A 21,277-nucleotide genomic window follows, 5' to 3' on the forward strand; every position below is an offset into this window, starting at 1 on the left:
GATGCTGTTGACAAGAGTGACATTAAGCTTCTACTTGGGTGGGGCAGGGGTGGGTCTGAATCTTTAAAGATGAGGTGTTTGGCAGGTTGAAAAGTGGACAGAGCATTCTAGGCAGAAGGAACCATGCACTGGAGTTTTAGAGACCCAACACCACATAGCATATTTGATGAATTGCACATGGCTTAATTGCTCAGGGGAGAAGGCAATGGCACCCCACTCCAGTGCTCTTGCCTGGAAAATCCCATGGATGGAGGAGCCTGGTAGGCTGCAGTCCATGGGGTTGCTAAGAGTCGGACACGACTGAGCAACTTCACTTTCACTTTTCACTTTCATGCATTGGAGAAGGAAATGGCAACCCACTCCAGTGTTCTTGCCTGGAGAATCCCAGGGACGGTGGAGCCTGCTGGGCTGCCATCTCTCGGGTCGTGCAGAGTCGAACACGACTGAGGTGACTTAGCAGTAATTGCTCAGGAAGTGTGAGCATTGAGATGAGTTGTTGACTAAGCATAAGATTGAGCTGAGTGGATAAACTGGGGCATTTATTAGGTAAAGAGATCAAAAGATACTTCATTTAATAATATTTTAAGGTAGCATGTACCATATACTTGTCTGCCCAGTCTCTTTATCCTTTCAATCTAGGCTTTTAACCTCTAGCAATAACTGAATTTCTACTTCTAAATTCTTTTCAGCAAATACTTAACTGAACACTTACTGTATATCAGCCACTGTTGTAGGGAATGGGGCTACATCAGTAGATAGACATATTTTGTCCCTTCATGTAGCATATTGTCTGGTGGCTAACAATAGTAAGTAAATAAACAACTAGATTATGGCCTGCTAACTGCTAAATAATATAGGTAAGTGTCACAAGTATAGGAACCTACAATAATGACAATGAAGCTCAAGTTGTGTCTTGAATGATGAGTAAGATTTGGTGCTTCCCGGGTGGCACTAGTGATTAAAAAAAAACTTGCCTGCCAATGTAAAAGACCTGGTTTGATCCTGGGTCAGGAAGATCTGATTCGATCCTTCCTGGAGAAGGAAATGACAACCCAACTCCAGAATTCTTGCCTGGAGAATCCCACGGACAGAAGAACCTGGTGGGCTGCAGTCCATAGGGTCGCACAGAGTTGGACATGACTAAAGTGGCTTAGCCCGCACACACAGGATGAATGTGAGGATAGAAGGAGGAGAGGATTAGGAGACTTCTAGGCAGAGGAAACTAATTGAAAGTGTGAAAGCCCAAAGGTGAGAAATAGCATAGCAATTTCCCAACAGGTTTCTCTATTCCCCCCACAGCAGATTAATCCTTTAAAAAAATTAAAATTGTCAGTCTTATGTTTAGAATCCTCCAGTGGTTTATTGTGTCTTTCAAAATAAAATTCAAATTTCTTGCCATTGCCTGCAAAGCCCTATATGATTTGCCTGATTTCTGATCTCAGCTCACTCAGTCTGGCTTACTCCATCCCAGTCACCCTGGCCTCTTTGCTATTCCTCATATTCCAGATATGATTCCATATCATAGCCTTTGCACAAACTGATCCTTTTATAAGCTTCCCCCCAGATAATCTGCTTGGTTGTTACCTTCACTTTGTTCAGGACTGTGTTCAAGTCAAAAGAGGCCTGAATTGATAATACTCAATAAAACAGCAGCTGCCTTAGGCCTACTCTCATTACTCTTATCAGCCCACTCTGCTTTATTTTCCCTAAGTAGCACATATCATCAGCCTGAAATATGGTTATGGTGGTGGTGGTGGTGTATGAATTATGTAACTAGATTGTTAAGAACCATGAGGAGGTACTTTATGCATTTTTAACTACCGCTTTTCAAATTCCAACAGTGCTTTGCACATAATTGAATTATTTTTAAACCTAGTTGAATTTTTTGGTATGTTCCTAAAACATGGACTTCTCTCAAAATGATTTCTTACAGTTTTTTCAATTTTTTAGGTATCAGTAGAAACATATTCACCATATGTATTGCTATATTTTAAATTCAGTTTATTTTTATTCTTGATTTTGAAGTTTATCAGATTAACAGCATATCTGAGTCACTTGAAGTTTTGTCTGTGTAAATTCAGTATTATAATAATAATAAAGTAACTACATTTTAGTAAGAAACACATAGGCAGTTGTTTTCTAACAAGCTACTTTTTCCTAAAATGTTATTTTATTGTGTCATCATCTAATCACAGATACAACCACAATATGTTACGTAGGCAGTGATTCAACTGTTGTACATTTCAGTTATTTAAAACAGTAAACTTTAATACTGTGAAAAATACATTGGTTGAGCATAGAGTCATAGATTACCTAAAGTATGTTTTCCACATATTAATAGTCCTAGTAAATGCTAATTATCGTTCTCTTATTCATCCTCATATTTTCTATGCTCTCGGTTTTGTTAAACGTACATTATTCCTGCTTTCCCAAAGCATCATCTGGGCAGCCTTGAATAGAAAACAGTCATGTTTTTTATTGAGTAAGCAATCGAGTGACTCTTCACTGCAGAACAGTGAGAAAGGTGAACAAGGGTGGATTTTAAAAATTTTTATCTAATTTCTTCATATCACAGCAATGCCAGCTCTTCCTCTGTTCTCTTTTCCTATGTAGTGCCTTCCCAGTCATGTTCTGTTGCGAAAACCACAAGATGAGTTGGTAATGGCCACATATCAAATACCAGTGTTAATTTTTAGGTCATTAATTAGTAGATCATCAAAATATGAAATGTTATGATGTAAGGATTACCTATCTGTCACAAATATAAAGTTTTCTCTCTTGCAAAAATTATAGGGGATGGAGTGTTAGATCTCTCTACAAAGAAAACCAGCATAAAATCTGAAGAGTCATCCATATGTGATCCTTCTTCTGAAAATTCAGTGGCTGGGTAAGCAATATCTAGGAAATATAATTTAATATTAATATAAAATTATGCAGAGAATTCTTCATACTACTCTGAATAGACTGACATATATAGTTTTGTTTCCAGAATTTTTGTCACTCATAAATGTGTGTCTTTCATACCTTTCATTTGTCCTTTCTCTTTCTTTTTTATTCTTTCTGTTAAAGAAAAGTTATCAGAACAATCACCAAACTTTAGTTCATGTTACTAAAATGAACTACCAACTTAATCATAGAATACAAACTAAGAAGCAGGATGAGTAGAGAATTTTAAATTCAGTATTTAGGAGGCAGTTTTAAGGAAAATATGTAATTTCACTATTTAATTTTTTAAACAATCAACTAGTTTTAAAAGTACTATACTTACTAATTCTTATAACTAACTTACAGTGCTTAGAGTTTTTTCATTGTGTTTTAGGTGTGGTGGCAGACTTAATATACCTAGTAATCACCACAGAAAGTCCTTTCATGCTTTGAAAGCTGTTGTTTAAGTAATTAAATCATTAATAGTGAAGTGCTGTTCTGTTGGAATTTGGGGGGGGGATAACTTTTGCATCTTCCATTAACAATTTGCATAGGAAGCTTTTTAGTAACATTTAAATCTCAGATACAGAGTGTAATTTGTTTCAACTAAGGCTGTGAAGAGCTTTTTGAGTCATAAGGTATAAAGAACTTTCTGGTAAAGAAACTTTGAAAGTTATAACGATAGATTCAAAATAGAAATAACATGTATAAAATCTGAAAGAATTTTACCCAATATAACATATCTACTTGTTTCAAATTTTAAGTTTTTACCTAGAGAAAAATATGGGGTGTTTGTGTTTGGAAATATTCTTACTGCTACAAATTTCCTTTAAAGGGGTTGACTCTTTTATTACTTGTTTAGCGGTAACGTCACGTTTCTACTAACAAAAACTCCTTTAGGATTTGGGTATTTTATATACTGGAACTCTGATTGTAAAAAAATTATAAGTGTTGCTCTACAAGCATCTGTCAGAGGAATAGCAACATCATGAGAATATTTTTACAAATACTGAGTTAGGATTTTATGTTCTTGGAAGGTCTGCCCGTTGAGGCCACCGTATGATTGACACATTGTCCTACCAGGACTGTAGCGTTTGCTTTGATAAGGAGTAACTACTACATCTCACAGACTTAAAAAGTGATGTTACCTAAGCAAGGAGTATAATAAAGGAGTGGACCCTCCCCTTCCATAGCTGTGTGAGAGTCTCTCATGCATCAGTTTACCATCGTTTCATTCCATCCATCCAGGAGACTACACAGAAACAGAGAGGACTATGTGGAAAGAAGTGCTGAGTTTGCAGATGGTTTGCTCTCAAAAGCTTTGAAAGACATTCAGTCTGGAGCACTGGACATAAATAAAGCAGGCATACTTTATGGCATACCTCAAAAAACTTTACTTCTCCACTTAGAAGCCTTACCAGCAGGGAAGCCTGCATCTTTTAAAAACAAAACTCGAGATTTCAATGATAGTTACTCATATAAAGACAGTAAAGAAACTTGTGCAGTGCTGCAAAAAGTAGCCTTGTGGGCAAGAGCTCAAGCAGAGCGCACAGAAAAAAGTAAACTCAATCTACTTGAAACCTCAGAATTAAAATTCCCAACAGCTTCCAGTTACCTCCATCAGTTAACTCTACAGAAAATGGTTACTCAATTTAAAGAAAAAAATGAAAGCCTACAATATGAAACACATCCTACTGTACAGTTAAAAATTCCTCAGCTACGAGTAAGTTCTATTTCAAAACCACAACCTGATGGTCCTGGTGTGCTGGATGTTATGTATCAAGTTTCCAAAACCTCTCCAGTCTTTGAAGGATCAGCCCTCCAAAAACTGAAAAATATACTCCCTAAACAGAACAAAATAGAATATTCTGGGCCTGTAACTCACTCAAGTGTTGACTCTTATTTTCTACACGGGGACCTCTCTCCTTTGTGTCTTAATTCTAAAAATGGAACAGTTGATGGAACCTCTGAAAATACTGAAGATGGATTGGATCGAAAAGATAATAAGCAGCCCAGGAAAAAACGTGGCCGTTATCGGCAATACGATCATGAAATAATGGAAGAGGCTATTGCAATGGTAATGAGCGGAAAAATGAGTGTTTCCAAAGCACAAGGAATTTATGGGGTACCTCACAGCACTTTAGAATACAAGGTAAAAGAAAGATCTGGAACACTGAAGACTCCTCCGAAGAAGAAACTCCGATTACCAGACACTGGGTTATATAATATGACAGATTCAGGGACTGGCAGCTGCAAAAACAGCAGCAAGCCTGTGTAGATTACTTGTTAGGAAAACGTTTGTATGTGCGTATGTGCGTGCGTGCGTGCGTGTATGTGTGTTTGCGTGTGTAAGTGCACAAGTGTGTTTTTGTGTGTCTGTATACACACATGTGGGAATTACAGATGCTCACTCTGACAGGAGACATGAAATTTTACAGTTCAAAAACCACTTACATGCCTTTTGAAAAAGTTTTATTCAGGGTTTTCACTGTGGACAGAATTATATAGTTGCTTACTTAATTCTGATAGTTTGTATTTAATCCTTGTATAAATAGGTGAAAAAGATTCAGGTTTTCTTTAGTAGTCAATAGCATAAAGCATTGTGGGAAAACAAGTAACTGTCAAGTGAAATATTTTTATTGGTGAAAGACCACTCCAGCCATTCAGTTGAACCATCTTCTAATGGAAATATGATATTACTAGTTTGTAAGCATTTTTGCATAACATACTTACATTTATTGTAAGTATATGAAACAACCAATCAAAGTTTAAACAGACAGCTATCTCCACACTAATAAAAATTAATATATACAGTATTAGTACACTACAGTGCATTCTATGAAATATGAAATGCACTCAAGTACATCCACCAGAAATAGAAAACCTTAAATGATATGTATAATGAAATTTAATATTTATCATTTAATAGTTGATTTAGCAGGAAGTTGGGGTTTATAAGGTATATACTTTAAAAAAAACTGACGCATAGTTAACCCCAGCAGCTATAGAATCCTTTAATGTAAGATGGAATACTAAGAACAAAAGGTAATTTAAATTTAATTATTAAAATAATTTAATTTTTTCATTTGAAAAATAAGCTAATGTGTAAGATTAGAAAAGAAAGTTGGAATGCAACTTAGAGCATGTTTATAATGTGCACAGAAAAAGCTTGAGAATGATAATTTTGGTTTAAATGTGCTGGTTAGTTGATGTTATGACTACTTTAAATTTTAAGGATTGTGACACACTCCTACTATTGAAAAACCTCAGTGTAACTTTAATATATTTGCTGCTGTGACATTTCAAAACATTTTCAGTTTATCAAAATGAATTACAGATTTCATTTTGGTGGGCGATACATTATTATTTTGCTAATAACCAAATTTGCAGTTTGTTCAGGGTCTTGAATAGATTTACAAATATTTAACACTGAAGCTGTTTTGAACTTTCAGTAATGTAAACTCTCTACTAATTAGGTAGTTAGAAGCTGGGCAGTGCATTTTAACTTTTACTAGACTCATAAGAAAGACCAGTAATTTTGTATAGCAGTTTTAAAATGTGTTTCAGAGTATCCATGTTGGATTTATGGAGTATGCAGTTTTAGTGGTAAAATGTTATAAAGCATGTGCCTCCATAGAAAGAATGGGGATTTGCTTCATAAATACAAAATTCTTCGAGTGCCCCTTTTCTCTGTTAAGATTCAGGTTCTGATCATTTTTTCTAAGCCAGTTTTCCTGAGTCCAAAAGGAATATTTAAAACTGAATTTAAAAAATAAGTGCACCTTGTCAAATACATGTGTTTTTACACTTGTGTTTGTGTGTATCTAATAATCACATTTACATATAATACTAAAGAGATTTTCAGCTATTACATTTAAAAACTGCTTACATATGTTTAAAGAAACTGAAGAGTAGGAAACTACACAACCAAGTAGTTATTTGGTCTCTCAGATCTATACTGAACCCTCTTCAGCTATTAAAGTTACTTGCATACTAGGATATGAATCCTCTTGCTCTTTTTTTTCCCCCAAGAAAGTATACATAATAGATTGCAAAACAGCAGATGTCAGGGTCATCTTTCTTTTTAAAGAATTAAGCCATATTTTGTGAGGGCCAGAACTTGGATTATTTAATATATTTCCCCTCCCCCCATTGAAAAACAAAGTTAAAGTAAATGTTTCAACACAATTTTATTGATCTCTTTATACAGAATTTTACCTGCAAAAATTGGGGGGTTTGAATGCATTACATAATATTTATATTGTATTGAGCTTTTTTATTCCTCACACTATATTTACATTAATAAATTGATTGAGAAGTTTATAGTAAAGGGATACTTACAGAACACTTTTATATCATTTAAAAGATGACCTGACCAAAAACTTTACAGGATTCATAAAATCAGGGATCATTTTGCTATTGACTTCACAGTGATCGGTAGTTTTATAGGTAATATTATAGTTAATTTGCAGCATTTTAGTACTCGTATTATTTATTTTTGGTCAGAAATAGTAAATTAAATATTTTTTGATAGTTTATAGGTAATGATAAACCCATAACTTTTAAAAGAAACAAAATGTTTCTAATTATTGAGTTAACTTTTGATTATACAAACTAGGAAAGGCAGGGAAATTTATGGGTTCCCCTTCTCCCCAGTGGTTCTATTAAGGTGTTCTTTATGTTTAACTTTCAAAGTACTTTATAAATTTAGTTACCAGTTACTACTTGTTAATTGACAATTTTCTGAAAAATCCAGTTTCAGCAGACTTTTAGTGAAGGTGAAAGCAATCCTTATGTGCTTTCTACTTATTTGAATGTTCCTCAAGTATTTTATATTAAAAAAAAAAGAAGGAAAAGAAAAAACAGTGCCTCTGTTTTTAGAAAACTACTGCTCAGTAAAGTTGTTTAAACCATTTCTGGTAGCTAATGACAATTTTATATTAAATTGTATACTAACCTTAGTGAGACTGATTTTTTTAGTTGTTTACAGTACAAATACTTGTATTTGTTCTTTAATTACAGTATTTTCATTGTCGCAGTAATTTAGTAAAACTCTGTGGCTGCCTTGATTTTGACAGATTTTGTTAATATAAACTGATTGTTAGGCAATTAGTTATATTTATGCATAAATCAATTGCACTATAATTCATGAATTATTTATTACAATATTTTCTAATGAATTCATGTATCTGTCTTGTGTTGTAAATGTACTGTAATTCTGTTTCTACTTTGTGTTGTTATATATCTAAATCTGATTGTATGAATTTTAATTGTTCAGTTAACGTGTTTCTAGGTTGTAATTTGTAGTAAAGCACTTCAATGCTTTTGCACTTAAATTTACAACACTGTTGGTGTGTGATTGATTTACTTATTCATTCAGTAAAAGAAAAAAGAAAAGAAAAGAAAAAACTTGACTACACTGGCTTCTTTGATTCACTCTAGGAAGCAGTTTTATTAATATTAATAATAGAAATTGACTTTTTCTAAAGACAACTCTCAGCAACAAAGCTTATAATGGGAAAAATGGATAGAAACTTACCAAAAAGTAAGCAGGATATGTTTGTTTATAAATCAAACAGGAAAAGATTAGAAAAAATTTTAGCACGAAAAAGCAACGGAGCTGTGAAACATACACTTGTAGAATCTTTATGTAGTTAAGTGAGAATAAATTCTAGATTGGAGGCTTATGTGTATTCAACTATTTACTCATACATTCGGTTTTTCTTTGAGATTCTAACATACAAAAAGTACAGAAATGAAAATAACTTTAGCCAAATAAGAATATTGTGAAATTTTCTAATTTGAGAACTTAGTTATCTAATATCTGAGAAAGATGTATAAAATCTTAATATCTGAATATCTAATTAGTAACTTTTTAAAGCTGTTCTTCATATGACATTTGATTGGAATTATTGGCCCCTATGATATTGTTGAGATTTTTGAAGTTCCACTATTAAAAATAATCACCTAAATAAGAAATTCTTTAAGTATAGACTTCTTGGAATGTCAAAAGAGAGCTATAAAAATCTTTCAATGATTTTTAAAATAACACTAGTCATTAATTTTGATTAGTTCTGCTCTAGACTGCTAACAGAAAAAATCATTTGAGCATTTCAGGAACTGTTACGAAAGCATAGTAGTGTTTAAAAAATAGATGGTCTTTTTCTAAAAAAGTTTTATCTGATTTGCAAAATTTGCTTTGGTGCTTTTGCTGCTACTCAAACAGCAAAGTTTTATAAAATGTAGATACAACATTGCCTACTTATCTGTGAAACAGGTTAAACCAGTTTTAGGGGAGGTATCTTTATGAGAAGCATGTAAAATCTCTCTTTGGTCACAGATACATTTAATAGGCCATACATAACTTTTAAACAAACATGTTGGAAATGGATCTGTCAGAACTTTGGGTGTTCTCTTTTGCTTATGTGAAAATTATAGTTTTTAATTTCCTGGGAAAGAATATAATACCACTTACACCCTCTTATTGATAGTTAACACTTACTTGTGCCTTTATTCTCTACATATGTTTTCTGAGTTATACAGTAGTGAATCTTTGGAGTCAGTTCAATCATTTTATACTCCAACCATGAAAAAATTTACAAAAAATTATTTTCCAAAGGGAAGGGATACCGAGGTCATGTCCTGTCTTCATCTGTCTAGAGATGACAGTGGACTTAAAAATTTTTATTGCAATTTCATCTCTTCTGTTTGATAATTGCTTTATGTTAAATCCCTTGCTAGTTTTAGTAGTGAAACACTGGTTGAATCTAGTAAAATTATCTTTTTTTAGAAAAATTTTTATCTAATCTGAAACATTTGCTTTGGTGTTTTTACTACTCAACAGAAATTTTATAAAATGTAGATAACATATTGCATACTTATCTGTGAAACAATTTAAACCGATTTTAGGGAGGAACTTTTTAAAATCAGTTTCACTTTCATTTTAAAGAAAAAATTATTTAATTTTTAATATTGGTGAACATAATAACCCTTTATTTAAACAAAATGAAGTCTTCTATCACAGTTCATAGGCAGCATATTTCAGTTCCAACCCTAAATAAAATTTATACAAACAGTAACTAACAACAACAAATATAAGAAGTCACAAGTGGGAGGCTATTTTCATGTACAGAGTTTGGTGATATGTTTAATTTAAATAGATACTTTTCTGAAACAGAATTCTTTTAATATATTTTATTCTTCTTGCTGCTGGTATTGGATTAGAAAGATTTTTTTTTTATCTAGACTTATACATTGGTTGCTAAGTAATCCTGGGTTTTAGTTTCCATTAGATTTATGTTAGTTTCTGCAGTGGGATATTTTCCAGCATTTGAAATTAAATAATTAGGTAAGTAATGCCTTTAGTTTTGATGTAATTAATTTAGTATTTAAAAAAATTAAAAATAGATTACATTTTTAAATAGCTTAAATTTTTATTTTATTACTAGGTTAAAATGCCTATTATTTATATGAAATCTAAATCCCTTAATTTTCCTTTTAACTATACAAAATTTTTTATTAATAATTTTATTTTCACTACCTTTGAAAAATATCTATTTTAAATAAAGATAAGAAAGATTTTTCTCCTACATCTTATTTATTTGTACTAATATGGACTGATAACTACCAAATAACTTATAAAATGTCTACTTTACAAAAATTTTAACTCCTTCTGAAGCACTTTCCATTAAATATTCTTAATATAGCCAAAGCACTAAACATTAGCAATCTGTAAATATAACCATATCTATCAGTAGCAGCCTTTATATTACACAAAAAATAGGGTTTTGCTTTGACTCATATTTTGTCATAGGAAATTGTCATAAGTGCTTCATTATATTTTTGGTAAACAATAATCAAGATGTCACTTTCACAGCTCTCCATAGGAATTAGGAGTCCAGCAATATCAAAATATCTATTTCAAGCTCTGTTAAAATTCCTTATTATATTAGTATTTTTGCTGTAATTCATTTTTTGTTTGATTTTTATTTTTAGTTCAACTGTTGATGCAAAATCAGAGGAAGCTACTAAAATGGAAAAAGGAAAATCAGCATTAAGCAAAGTTTTGGAATCTTTGTGCATACATCACCAGGAACAAGTTTTGGCTATGTTGAAATTTCTAGTCCAAGAGCAGAATGCTGCTTCTCTTTGCTGTTGTAATTCATCCTATACTGTGTCTTCAGAGTCTCAGAATCCCCTAATTGAAGATGATTTAGATGGTCTGTTCTGTAGTTGTGAATATAGGCTGGCAGAAAGAGGGTATTTACACAATGAAAGACAAAGCCCTGGTTTTGTGCCTCTGCCAGTCTGTATTAAAGATTTACATTGTTTATCTTGCCAAACTCTAACTATTGAACGCATTAAGACCATAGTGAATAGAGGAATTGCAAACAGTTACAATTCTCACAGGTGCTGTTCTGGACTGTTAGCAGACATTCATTCCACAAAATCAGGCTTTCAGAGTCCTCTTTCATCAAGGGAAATATGTGATGTTTCAGTAAGTCTTCAAGATGTTTGTAGATCTCGAAGTCCCTCACCCCCACTATTATCACCTGTGCAGTCTGAAGGATTTGAAAAATTGAAAGATGTCATCTCAGAGTGTTCAGCCTTAGAAAATAATAGACTTGAAACAAACATTAACCAGCCTCCATCTCTGACACCAGCAGAAATATGCAGTGATGAAGATGATCATGAAGGTAAAATGCCTAAAACTAAAAAATCCAGTAACACTGATTCTTTGCTCTTAGAAGACAGCAATAATTGTACTACAAATCATGAAAAGGGTGAAACTACTATAATTTTTCAAGATTTAATGGATCGTATTAATGAAAAATTAAAATCAATAGAAACAATAGATATGACAAACCTTATAAAATTATCTAGCAGTGATTGCAATACAGATAATGATTTAAAATTGAGAGATTTAATAACCTCTCTTTTGCATAATGCAAAGGCCAGTGATTACAGTTTTATGGAATTACTGAGTCAACATGATAAAAAGATAGAAAATAAAATTATTCAGACAAGATTTCGCAAGCGTCAAGAAACTTTATTTGCAATGCACAGCTCTCCTGACTCACCCATATTCAGAAGGCAGTCTTTACAGATAAAAAGAGAACTTGCTAGTCTTGATGAAAACTTTATGAGAAAAAAATATACTGAAAAAAATCCAAGGAAGTTTTTGCGCAATGATGAACTCTTTTCAGCAGACAAAGAGCAATTCTATCATTGCCAAGGACCTTCTTTACAAAATTCTAAAAGCCTGCAAGATAATAATAATGTGGAAACATCATTTTTACCAGATTATGGATTACAGTCATTGCAACTACCTCTAAATAATTTAGAAACTAACTTGGCTTTTGATGCATTTTCAGAAAGCTTTAAAACAGCTTCTCCTGAGAAAATGAGCATAAGGAGATCACAGGAGAAATCTGTGGCTAGGAAAAAGTTTTTGCAAAATCATAAAGAGAATCCAAAATTAGAGAATACTCAAACTCCTTTGAAAAGTGATGTCCCTGGACTTTTGAGCAGAACCAAACGAAATATTGTACCTCCAGGGTGGTATTCTATATATGTAACAAATAATTATGTTTTCAAAAAATCCCCTAAGGCCAAAAAAGTTTCTGACTCTACCAAAAGAAAAGATGCAGTAAAAAATATTCAGGTTGAAAGCTCACATAGTATAGATTTAAACAAAATTGCAATGAATTCTAATTTACAAGTTGTTGTGGAACGTTTGGAAGATACAATAAATATGGCCAAAAAGTCTTGGGATAATCAGTCATTATCAGAAGGGTATAAAGCATCCAAGAAATTGATAGAAGTTGATGGTAAAGATCAACCTGCTGGTAGAAATGTGACTCTAACTGTAAGTAGAATGACATGCAAAGAGCAAAGTTTATCAAAATCCATAGTAGCATCCACCAATATTAAAACCAATCATATACCTACAATAGATTTGAATAGCAAACGACACAATAACCAGAAAAAGTCATCTGTTTTAAACACAAGTAGCTTGATTTCCAGTGTTGAAAATGTACCAACAAAATATGAAGCCATTGAAAGCTCTTCTTTTGCCACCTATTCTAGTCCTATCAAACTCATGTTTTTATCTGAGGTTAAAAGCAGTGAAGGAGTCAAATATACTTTAACTTCAGTCGGTAATTCCGAATCAAATCGTGATTTTTCTTCTGAAAAGCAACCAACTCATCAAGTAACTGAAAATAGAAAAGAAACAAATGAGGCTATCCCAAATGCTAACTCTGCAAATTATAGTTCTAGTCTTAATGATAGTGACACTTTCCAAAAAGAGCTAAACAAATTTAATTGTGCAAAAGAAACTGCAGAACCCTCTGCAGTGTTTACAGATGATATGAAGAATGATAAGCCACAAGAGTTACCTAAAGAATATTCAAGCAGTACAATTGATTCATCTTTTAAAAGAAAACCAGGTAGACCTAAAAAAATAGGTCCCCAGGTTGTGAAACAGATAAAGCGACCAATTGGAAGACCACCGAAACCTAAAACTGACCAAACAGACATCACCATTTGCCAAAATGAGTCCATTAGTGCTGAAAAGAAAAGCCCAGAGTCTCTCATATCAGAAGTAAAAGAAGGTATATATCAGAAGAGTATTAGAGTAACTGTTATTTATGGAAGGTCAAGAAGAACTAAAAGGCATGTTTCTGAAGGAAGTGTAAACAAAAGCAACGGTATGTCTTTAAAAAATAATGTTACTGATTTTCCAACAGAATATAATAGCCTCAGAAACATTAGAGAATATGACACTGACTTGGGTGAAAGAATAAGTGCTATTTCAAGTTTGACTACTGAAAGTGAAATCTTGGGGTCTGGCTTTGAATATGTTAGACCTTTCAAGAACAAGTCTGTGATACCTCAACCTTCCAAGAACATTATTCGACCAAATCAGAAGCCTTTGGCAATAATTAGGAAGCCTGGTAGGCCTGCAAAAGTGAAAATCTCTGGCATATCTGTGACTATCAATAGAATTTCACCTCAGGAGAGAGAAGTGAGTATTAGCAGCTGCTTACCTCCTTTAGAACAAGAGAATATATTCCAGAAAAATCTGCCTGAAGAAAAGCACCAGTGCACCATGGATACAAGGCACAATGAAGCTGACAAATTCAAGAATGAATCGAAAAGTATGGTTGCTGCTATACCTTTGAGACATTCTATTAGGGATCGAAAACCATCTCTGCATTTCTTACATTCATTAGCATCTTCTAGTTCACTTATTTATAGAAATTCCCTGCTCCATAAGTCATATAAGCTCCATTTGCAGAAAGGTAAAAGTCAGGAGGACAAACATAAGCAATCAAGGATTAAAATAGCTTCCAAAGGTATACCAGGAGCTAGAAATTCAAGGAATGCAAAAAAGCATTTGGAAGATAAGTTAATACCCATTTCTGAAGTATCCTTGGACCCTATAATTTCATCAAACCCTTTGCTCAGGTGGTGGGCTGCTTCTACTTCAAACGATTCCTTGTTAGAGGAATTAAACAATAGATTTGAACAAATAACAAATGCTTGGGTGCCTGTGAGTGGAGATGAAGCTGAAAATTGTGTTCATAAAAAAAGAGAACCCATTGAAAATGATAACTTCAAAATAGCAAGCCCTTTGAAGACCTGTCTTTTAGAACTTGAGGTTTCACCCGTAAAAATGCTTTTTCAGAAAAAGTATGATTTGAATGAACTCTGTACCTGGTTTATGCAAACAACAGAAACACAGTCTCTCTCACTAGTTAGAAAAGCAAATGCACGAAACCCTTTGGAAGTAATAAACACCAGAGGAATTAAATTAGGGACCAAATATTCTGATTTTAATACCAGCCCTTTCAGAAAGCACTTTAAAAAATTTGCACTATCTTCGCCTTCAAAGTCAGCAGGGAAGTTGCATATACTGCATAAAATGGTTAGCTCCCCGCTCTTAAATGTGAAAAGTAATTTAACACTAACTAGATTAAAAAGAACTGAGTTTAAGAGGTTGCATCATGAAAGGTGGAGAAGAGAGGGAAAGCTGCAGAGCCATGGGACAGGTGCTTGGATATCTAAAAGGAGGAACTTAAGATTTTTTTGCCAGAACCAACTTTTGAGTAAGACTGAGGGAGTAACAAATGCTGACGTCCCACTCCAAGGAAAAAACACAGTAGATAATCAGTTTATTTTCCCACCTGAGATCAGGGATAACTTTTTGCAGCAGAGGTTGGCCATGTCTGATTTCAAAACACATGCTAGTTTAGAGAATAAATTTAACTCAGAAGCAAAGGAGAATGGAACAAACTGCAGCCAAAAAGATTTTGAAAAGGGACCAAGACTAGGAAATACGTGTTCAAATAATTGGAGGTCAAAAACCTTAAAAGACTGTAGAATATTTTTGAGGAAGATCAACTATCTCGAACACAGAAATACTTTTAAGTTAAATACCATCATTTACTCTCCTGAATCTGTTAACTGTGGAAGTAATCATCAAACTCACATAGAAGAATCAAAGCACTTTACCTTAAGATCCCAGTCTGCTAGGCAAAATTCTTTTAAAAAGCAATCTAAAGAAATAGAAAATGCTAAAGCAAATAGTCCTTCAAGCGATAAATTTCCTGCCCAACTTGAAAATAGTAAATTAAATAAATGTGTTAACTATGACAAGAATCCTTCTGATAATTGTGACGTTCTTAGCAAATTGAACAAAAGAAAAAGACCACCATGGAAGACCACAGAAATGTCAACAAAAAGACATAAACGACAGTCTTGCAACAGTGGACAAATGGCAAACTATTATTCAAAATACCAACTAGGTAAGTTTTTCTCTACTTAATTTTAGTTTCATTGTAGGTGCCTTGAGTGAAATATCAGATGATGGATAGAAAAGGAACGGTTGATTTAGTTTTATTTCCAAAATATTTGGACAATCTAATTTCTTGGCACCTAGTATGAAACTCATGAAATTATGTGCTGCTAAATGTCCCAGTGCACTTCCCCACATCTAAATGTGTCCAGGATTTCAAGAAAAGTATATTTGAGACATAGAAAGCTTCTAAAATATTAATGTAAATACTATCTTCTTTTGCATCTGATCTAATATAAAATATAGGAAACAGTTTGGCAAATAAATATGCCCAAGTAGCTGTCTAAAAATTTACTACTACACTACAAGCTAATATATATTTATTGTCTAATGATAAATTAGTAACTTTGAGACCATCTGGAAAGTAAAAACTATCTCATGGTTAACTTGATGAAGACTATAACATACATAATAATCCTAGGGTATCAATCTCACATTCACCATTAAGTTGTTAGGCCCTTTGATACTGCTTTGGGAACCACTTTTAGATGCTATTTATTTAAAAGTGTCAAGATATTTTTCCAATATGTCAGCAACTTATTAAATAGTTTTTTCATATCTGACATTGAGTCCATGGATATAAAGATGGGGATTTCTTTATGGAGATAATACATCACCTACCAAGGGAGAAAATCATATACAGGTAATTTTAAGGTAATGCTAAATTCAGAATGCAAACTGAAATTACTTTAGCAAGTAATTATGAGCTTTACTCAGTTATACTAACCTGACATTGGTGCCTCAGGGAGACTGTTACCCCTTGAACCTAGCAAAAATGGGATGTAAACACTAGTTGCCATCATAACCAGTTCCAATTCTGCTGCTTGATAGGTGCTAGACAATTTAGGATATGTAAGAGTGTGGTAGTGTTTGTTGATTTCTTCCCTGACATGAAAGAGTGAATGAATGCAGGGTTACTGGGTTACATTTGTATATTTAAGGATATTTTATCATATGGTTGCATTGTTACATTGTATATTTTAGGGGAGTCTTTTGTGTGGCCCAAGAGGTATTAGTGGCTTAATTTTTGTTATGTTTTTTAAAAACTTTTTTAAAAGCTAAATAAACACTTTCAGGTCTTAAATTGAAACATTAAAAGCAGTAATTAAACTCAAGTTTTAATAGGTTAGAAGAGTATTATGAACCCCAAAATTCAATTACTTAACTGAATAACTTTTATAATACCTATTTCAGTATATCTCACATGCAGTGACTAAAATTTTTAACATAAATGATTAAAATTTTAAAGATGGTCAAATTAGAGTCTCCATTATTAAAGATGAATCAAATCTAAAAGTAACGCCCTTTGTTCCTTGGCCTAAGGATAACTAAAAATAACAAATAGTATGTCAGGAAAAAAGAGGGAAGAAGTCTAATAGTTATTTTTTTCAAAAGAGCTTATAGTTCACCTAAAAATACTTTCATTTATTTGTAAAAGATTTCCATGAATGGAGAATAAAGTGTAATGTTTCATTTTTACTTCTTTACACCATTCTCATTTCATACTAAAGATAGTTTGTATTGTCATTTCTCAACAGAACTGTATTTTGTTACTTCCAGCTTAACCTTTGTATCTTTCTAAGGTATAAATGTAAATGTATTTTAATATTCTTCATCTCACTAAATGTGATATCACCCTAGAAAAATAAGATGGAAGATGCCTAATTGTTACTTTTTCAAATTAATTTCAAATCATTTTGTGACATTTAAAAAAACTTTAGTATCATATTAGTTGTTTTTCACCTTTTCTCACTTTAAAAATTCATAGTAATTGTTCCTGTTCTGCTCTAAGTTTTATTTATCTTTTACTGATAACTTTCCTTCTTTGTTTTAACATTCTTTTTTTTCCCACTCAGTCAACAAGGACATTATTTTTATCAAGTTGTATTTATAGCAATATTTGTTATATTATCTGATTTTTAAATGTTTCTTAAGGTGTGTTTTTTTATCATTATTCTTGATATTCCATACTTCTTTTTGCCTTTTTGGAAATGACACTAAAATTCATTATTTTATATGTGTTTTTCTTCTTCATTGAATACATAGTGACTGGAAATTTGAGACTTTTAACAATAGGACTTTTCTAGGAAAATTCCTTCGGCAATGTAATAATGAATTAATGGAATATTTCTGTTGATGAAGAGTTTTGCTTTTACTTACAAATGTCTTGTTTTTAAACTTTTCAAGATTAACCATCCAGATATAGTTTAGTACACAGAAATTTTAAAAGTTATACTTGAGGACATTTGTACTGCTTATATCAGCTGTAAACATGGAAAGGAAGAAGAAGAAGTGCAATTCTATTGTATTCTTGTTTTAACAAATACTTAATGAATGCCTGCAATATCCTCTTAGGCACGATAGAAGGTTCAAAAAGCTTTTTTTCCATCTAAGTAAGAAAACAAGATCTATATTGCTTATTTATTCAATATATAGAGTGTATTTTATGTTTTAAGTGCAATATTATATGTTTTAAGGGGACAGAATGGTAAAAGTCATGATTTGTACTCTCGAGGAGCTTACCATCTTATTCAGGATAGTGAATAGGCAATTCCGGTAGAAAGATGAGTGCTATGATGGGAGAGAGAGATGGACTATAGGAGCACATAGGGAAATTGAACCCAGGGTCAGAGAATTACGCAAGGATTCTTGCTTCTAAGCTGGAATTTGAAGAATGACAAAGTATTAGAAGTCCAGAGAGTATTTCAGTTCAGTTCAGTCGCTCAGTCGTGTCCGACTCTTTGCGACCCCATGAACTGCAGCACGCCAGGCCTCTCTGTCCATCACCAACTCCCGGAGTCTACCCAAACCCATGTCCATCGAGTCGGTGATGCCATCCAACCATCTCATCCTCTGTCGTCCCCTTCTCCCGCCCCCAATCCTACCCAGCATTAGGGTCTTTTCCAATGAGTCAACCCTTCGCATGAGGTGGCCAAAATATTGGAGTTATTTCAGGCAGAAGCAAATTGCATGGGGAAAATGTGGTTGACTGAAGAGAGCAGGGTTGTCTAGAACACTGATTAATTTAGTTCATATAGCTAAGACACAGAATAGGAATTTAGGAAGGGGCAGAGGGTAGTTGAAAAAACGGCAAAAGATAAAGCTACTGATGGAGGCATAGCACAGATTGTGAGGTCATCAGTTAATGAAAAAAAAAAAAATCTGGATCCCTAATAGTGTCAGTATTAGGAAAGAATAGATATATTTGAGAGACATCCATGAAGTAGAATCGGTCTCAGAGAATAGAAGAATAAAGTTTAACATCAGGTTTTTGGCTTGGACATCTGGGTAGGTGATTGTAGTATTCACTCTAGGTGTTCAGTTTTAGGCATATAAAGTTGAGATATCTAGTGGGGTATCCAAGAAAAGACATTTAGGATGCAACTAGTTACGAGTTTTTGCTCAGGAGAGAGGTCTCAGCTAGAGAGAGATTTGGGAGCCAGCAAATAATTGAAGCCATGAGAGTGGAAGAGACTGTTCAGTGTAGAATGTGAAGAACATAGGGTCTCAGAGCCCCAAAGATATGGAGAAAAGAAAAGATGTATACAAAAGGAGACTAGTGAGAGTAGCCAGGAGATAGAGGAAAGCCAGCAGAGAATGGTGACAGGAAATATGTTTTAAGAAGGGAAAAAAACAACAGTGTAAAGTGTTAATAGAGGTCAGGTAGGTCTTGAAATCTTCTGTGTAGCACAAGAGGTTATTTTAGAGTCAGAACTCGTAGATTTGAGTAAATGCAGGAAGAAGAAATGAAGAAAATTAGCACAGAAAAATGTAAATGGCAGATTGGTGAGGAAATAGGGAAGTAGTGAGAGGAAGCCCAGTTGAAGGATGTTTAGATGCCAATGGGAAGAAGCCACTTGGAAATGAAAGACTGAAGTAGAAAAATGAGATGGCAAGTAGGGGAAATGGAGTGAAGCCCCTGACTTGATAGTAGGGTATCAGGAGAATCGTTAGAGAGATTGGTTTTGGCCAGAAGAGTCTTTTCGCTTCTAAGACATGAGAGTGCATGTGTGCATGCTAAAGTTGCTTCAGCCATGTCCAACTCTGCGACACTATGGACCACAGCCCGCCAGGCTCCTCTGTCCATGGAATTTTCCAGGCGAGAATACTGGAGTGGATTGCCATGCCCTCCTCCAGGGGATCTTCCCCACCCAGGGATAAAAGCCTCATCTCTTGTCTCCTGCATTGCAGGCAGGTTCTTTTACCACTAGTGCCACCTGGGAAGCCAAAAACATGAGAATAGTGGGAATGATTTTTAGGAGGATGCAAATCAGTTTATAATTTATGGGAAGAATGTTTAGGATAGTAGACTATTTTCTATGAATCAAGAGGTAATCTAAGAGTTTTATGGTGAGTATTGAGCTCTGGATAATGTTTGAAATAGTGTCTCAATAAGTAACAGGATTGAACAGCTTGTGATTTCATCTCAGTTGCCAGAATGAAAGCTTGGGAGAAAGATGGGCCATTATACTTAATAGTAACTGTGTTCACCAAGTGGGTGTAACAGAAGGAAAAGAGATCAAACTAAGAATTTATTCTTTGAATTGTGATAAACTGCATGATCAAACTACTTCTAAGAAGTCTTTTTCTAATAACTGTACACAATATAGATTAGAAGGGAGGGCAGAATGGGGTGTGTGAAGGACCAGTTGTAAGAGACGATTTTTGTCATCATAATGGTCTAGAATTATATGTGACTATTGAAAATAATAATATAGACCTCTTTAATGTCAGTGTTGTTTGAGTTCCTAAAGCAAATGTGTGCCTTTTCCTAGTTGATATACAGCTGGATATAATAAATGGACTTTGGACACCTCTGAAGTTTCAGGCCAGAATAACCTAGTATGTACGTAAAGCTACTATCCTCATATTATTTTTCCTAAAATGTTAAATTTTTCCATAAAAATTCAAAACTCAAGTTTACACTTTCAATTGGATTCTGAGATGACTGAAAAAAGTTCAATTTGTCAGTTTCTCTGGTTTTGTCATCTGTCCTCAAAAATGACTATATGTATATATATATATATTTCCACTCAGAATTCTGGTTTTTCTGAGACATGTAACTGATGGGTGATTTGAAATTAATGATATACTCTTTTGATTACCTAAAACTGAAACTAACCATGCATCCTTCTCTGGTCCTGCTAATGAACGTTTTACCATATTTTTCTGAGTCCTAACTCAAGATATTCTTTTAAATTTGTATGGTTGAGGCAACCTCAGCACAGAATATCCTTTAACAGTTAAAAAAAAATTTAGAGTTACTTCATGTAACATTCAGCATCATATTACCTAATGGAAATTATGAAGCACTAGAGTAGATGATTTTCTAAATTTTATTTTGATAGAAAAATGTTTCCAGATGATTCAGTCACTTTAATCTGGTTTGCTACACAAGCATTCCAAAGTTATATTCCAGGAAAAACTGGTCCACCAAGATGTTCTGTGCACAAAATGATCCATAGTCCAGTAACATTGCAAAATGCTCAG

General features: G+C 33.6%; 1 protein-coding gene across 33 annotated transcripts in view; it reads left to right on the top strand.

The window, feature by feature from the left end:
• LCORL (ligand dependent nuclear receptor corepressor like) overlaps positions 1–21,277 on the top strand; it is a 172,932-nt gene that overhangs the window by 135,461 nt on the left and 16,194 nt on the right. For 16 of the 33 annotated variants that reach the window (XM_081593402.1, XM_081593449.1, XM_081593347.1 and 13 more), the window contains 2 exons: positions 2,794–2,887; positions 4,174–5,284. The exons of 2 other annotated variants lie outside the window; for them this stretch is intronic. In XM_081593402.1, coding sequence (XP_081449528.1) covers positions 2,794–2,887; positions 4,174–5,203 — 1,124 coding nt within the window. In that variant the 3' untranslated portion in view covers positions 5,204–5,284. Of the gene's footprint in view, positions 1–2,793; positions 2,888–4,173; positions 5,285–10,920; positions 15,738–20,562; positions 20,630–21,277 lie in introns of those variants that run through there. 15 more of the 33 variants (XM_081593251.1, XM_081593240.1, XM_081593271.1 and 12 more) reach the window with 9 other exon arrangements.

Source organism: Giraffa tippelskirchi, chromosome 1 (assembly GCF_054371585.1).
Source record: "Giraffa tippelskirchi isolate mGirTip1 chromosome 1, T2T-mGirTip1v1.2.pri, whole genome shotgun sequence".
In the NCBI taxonomy this organism is placed as follows: Eukaryota; Metazoa; Chordata; class Mammalia; order Artiodactyla; family Giraffidae; genus Giraffa; species Giraffa tippelskirchi.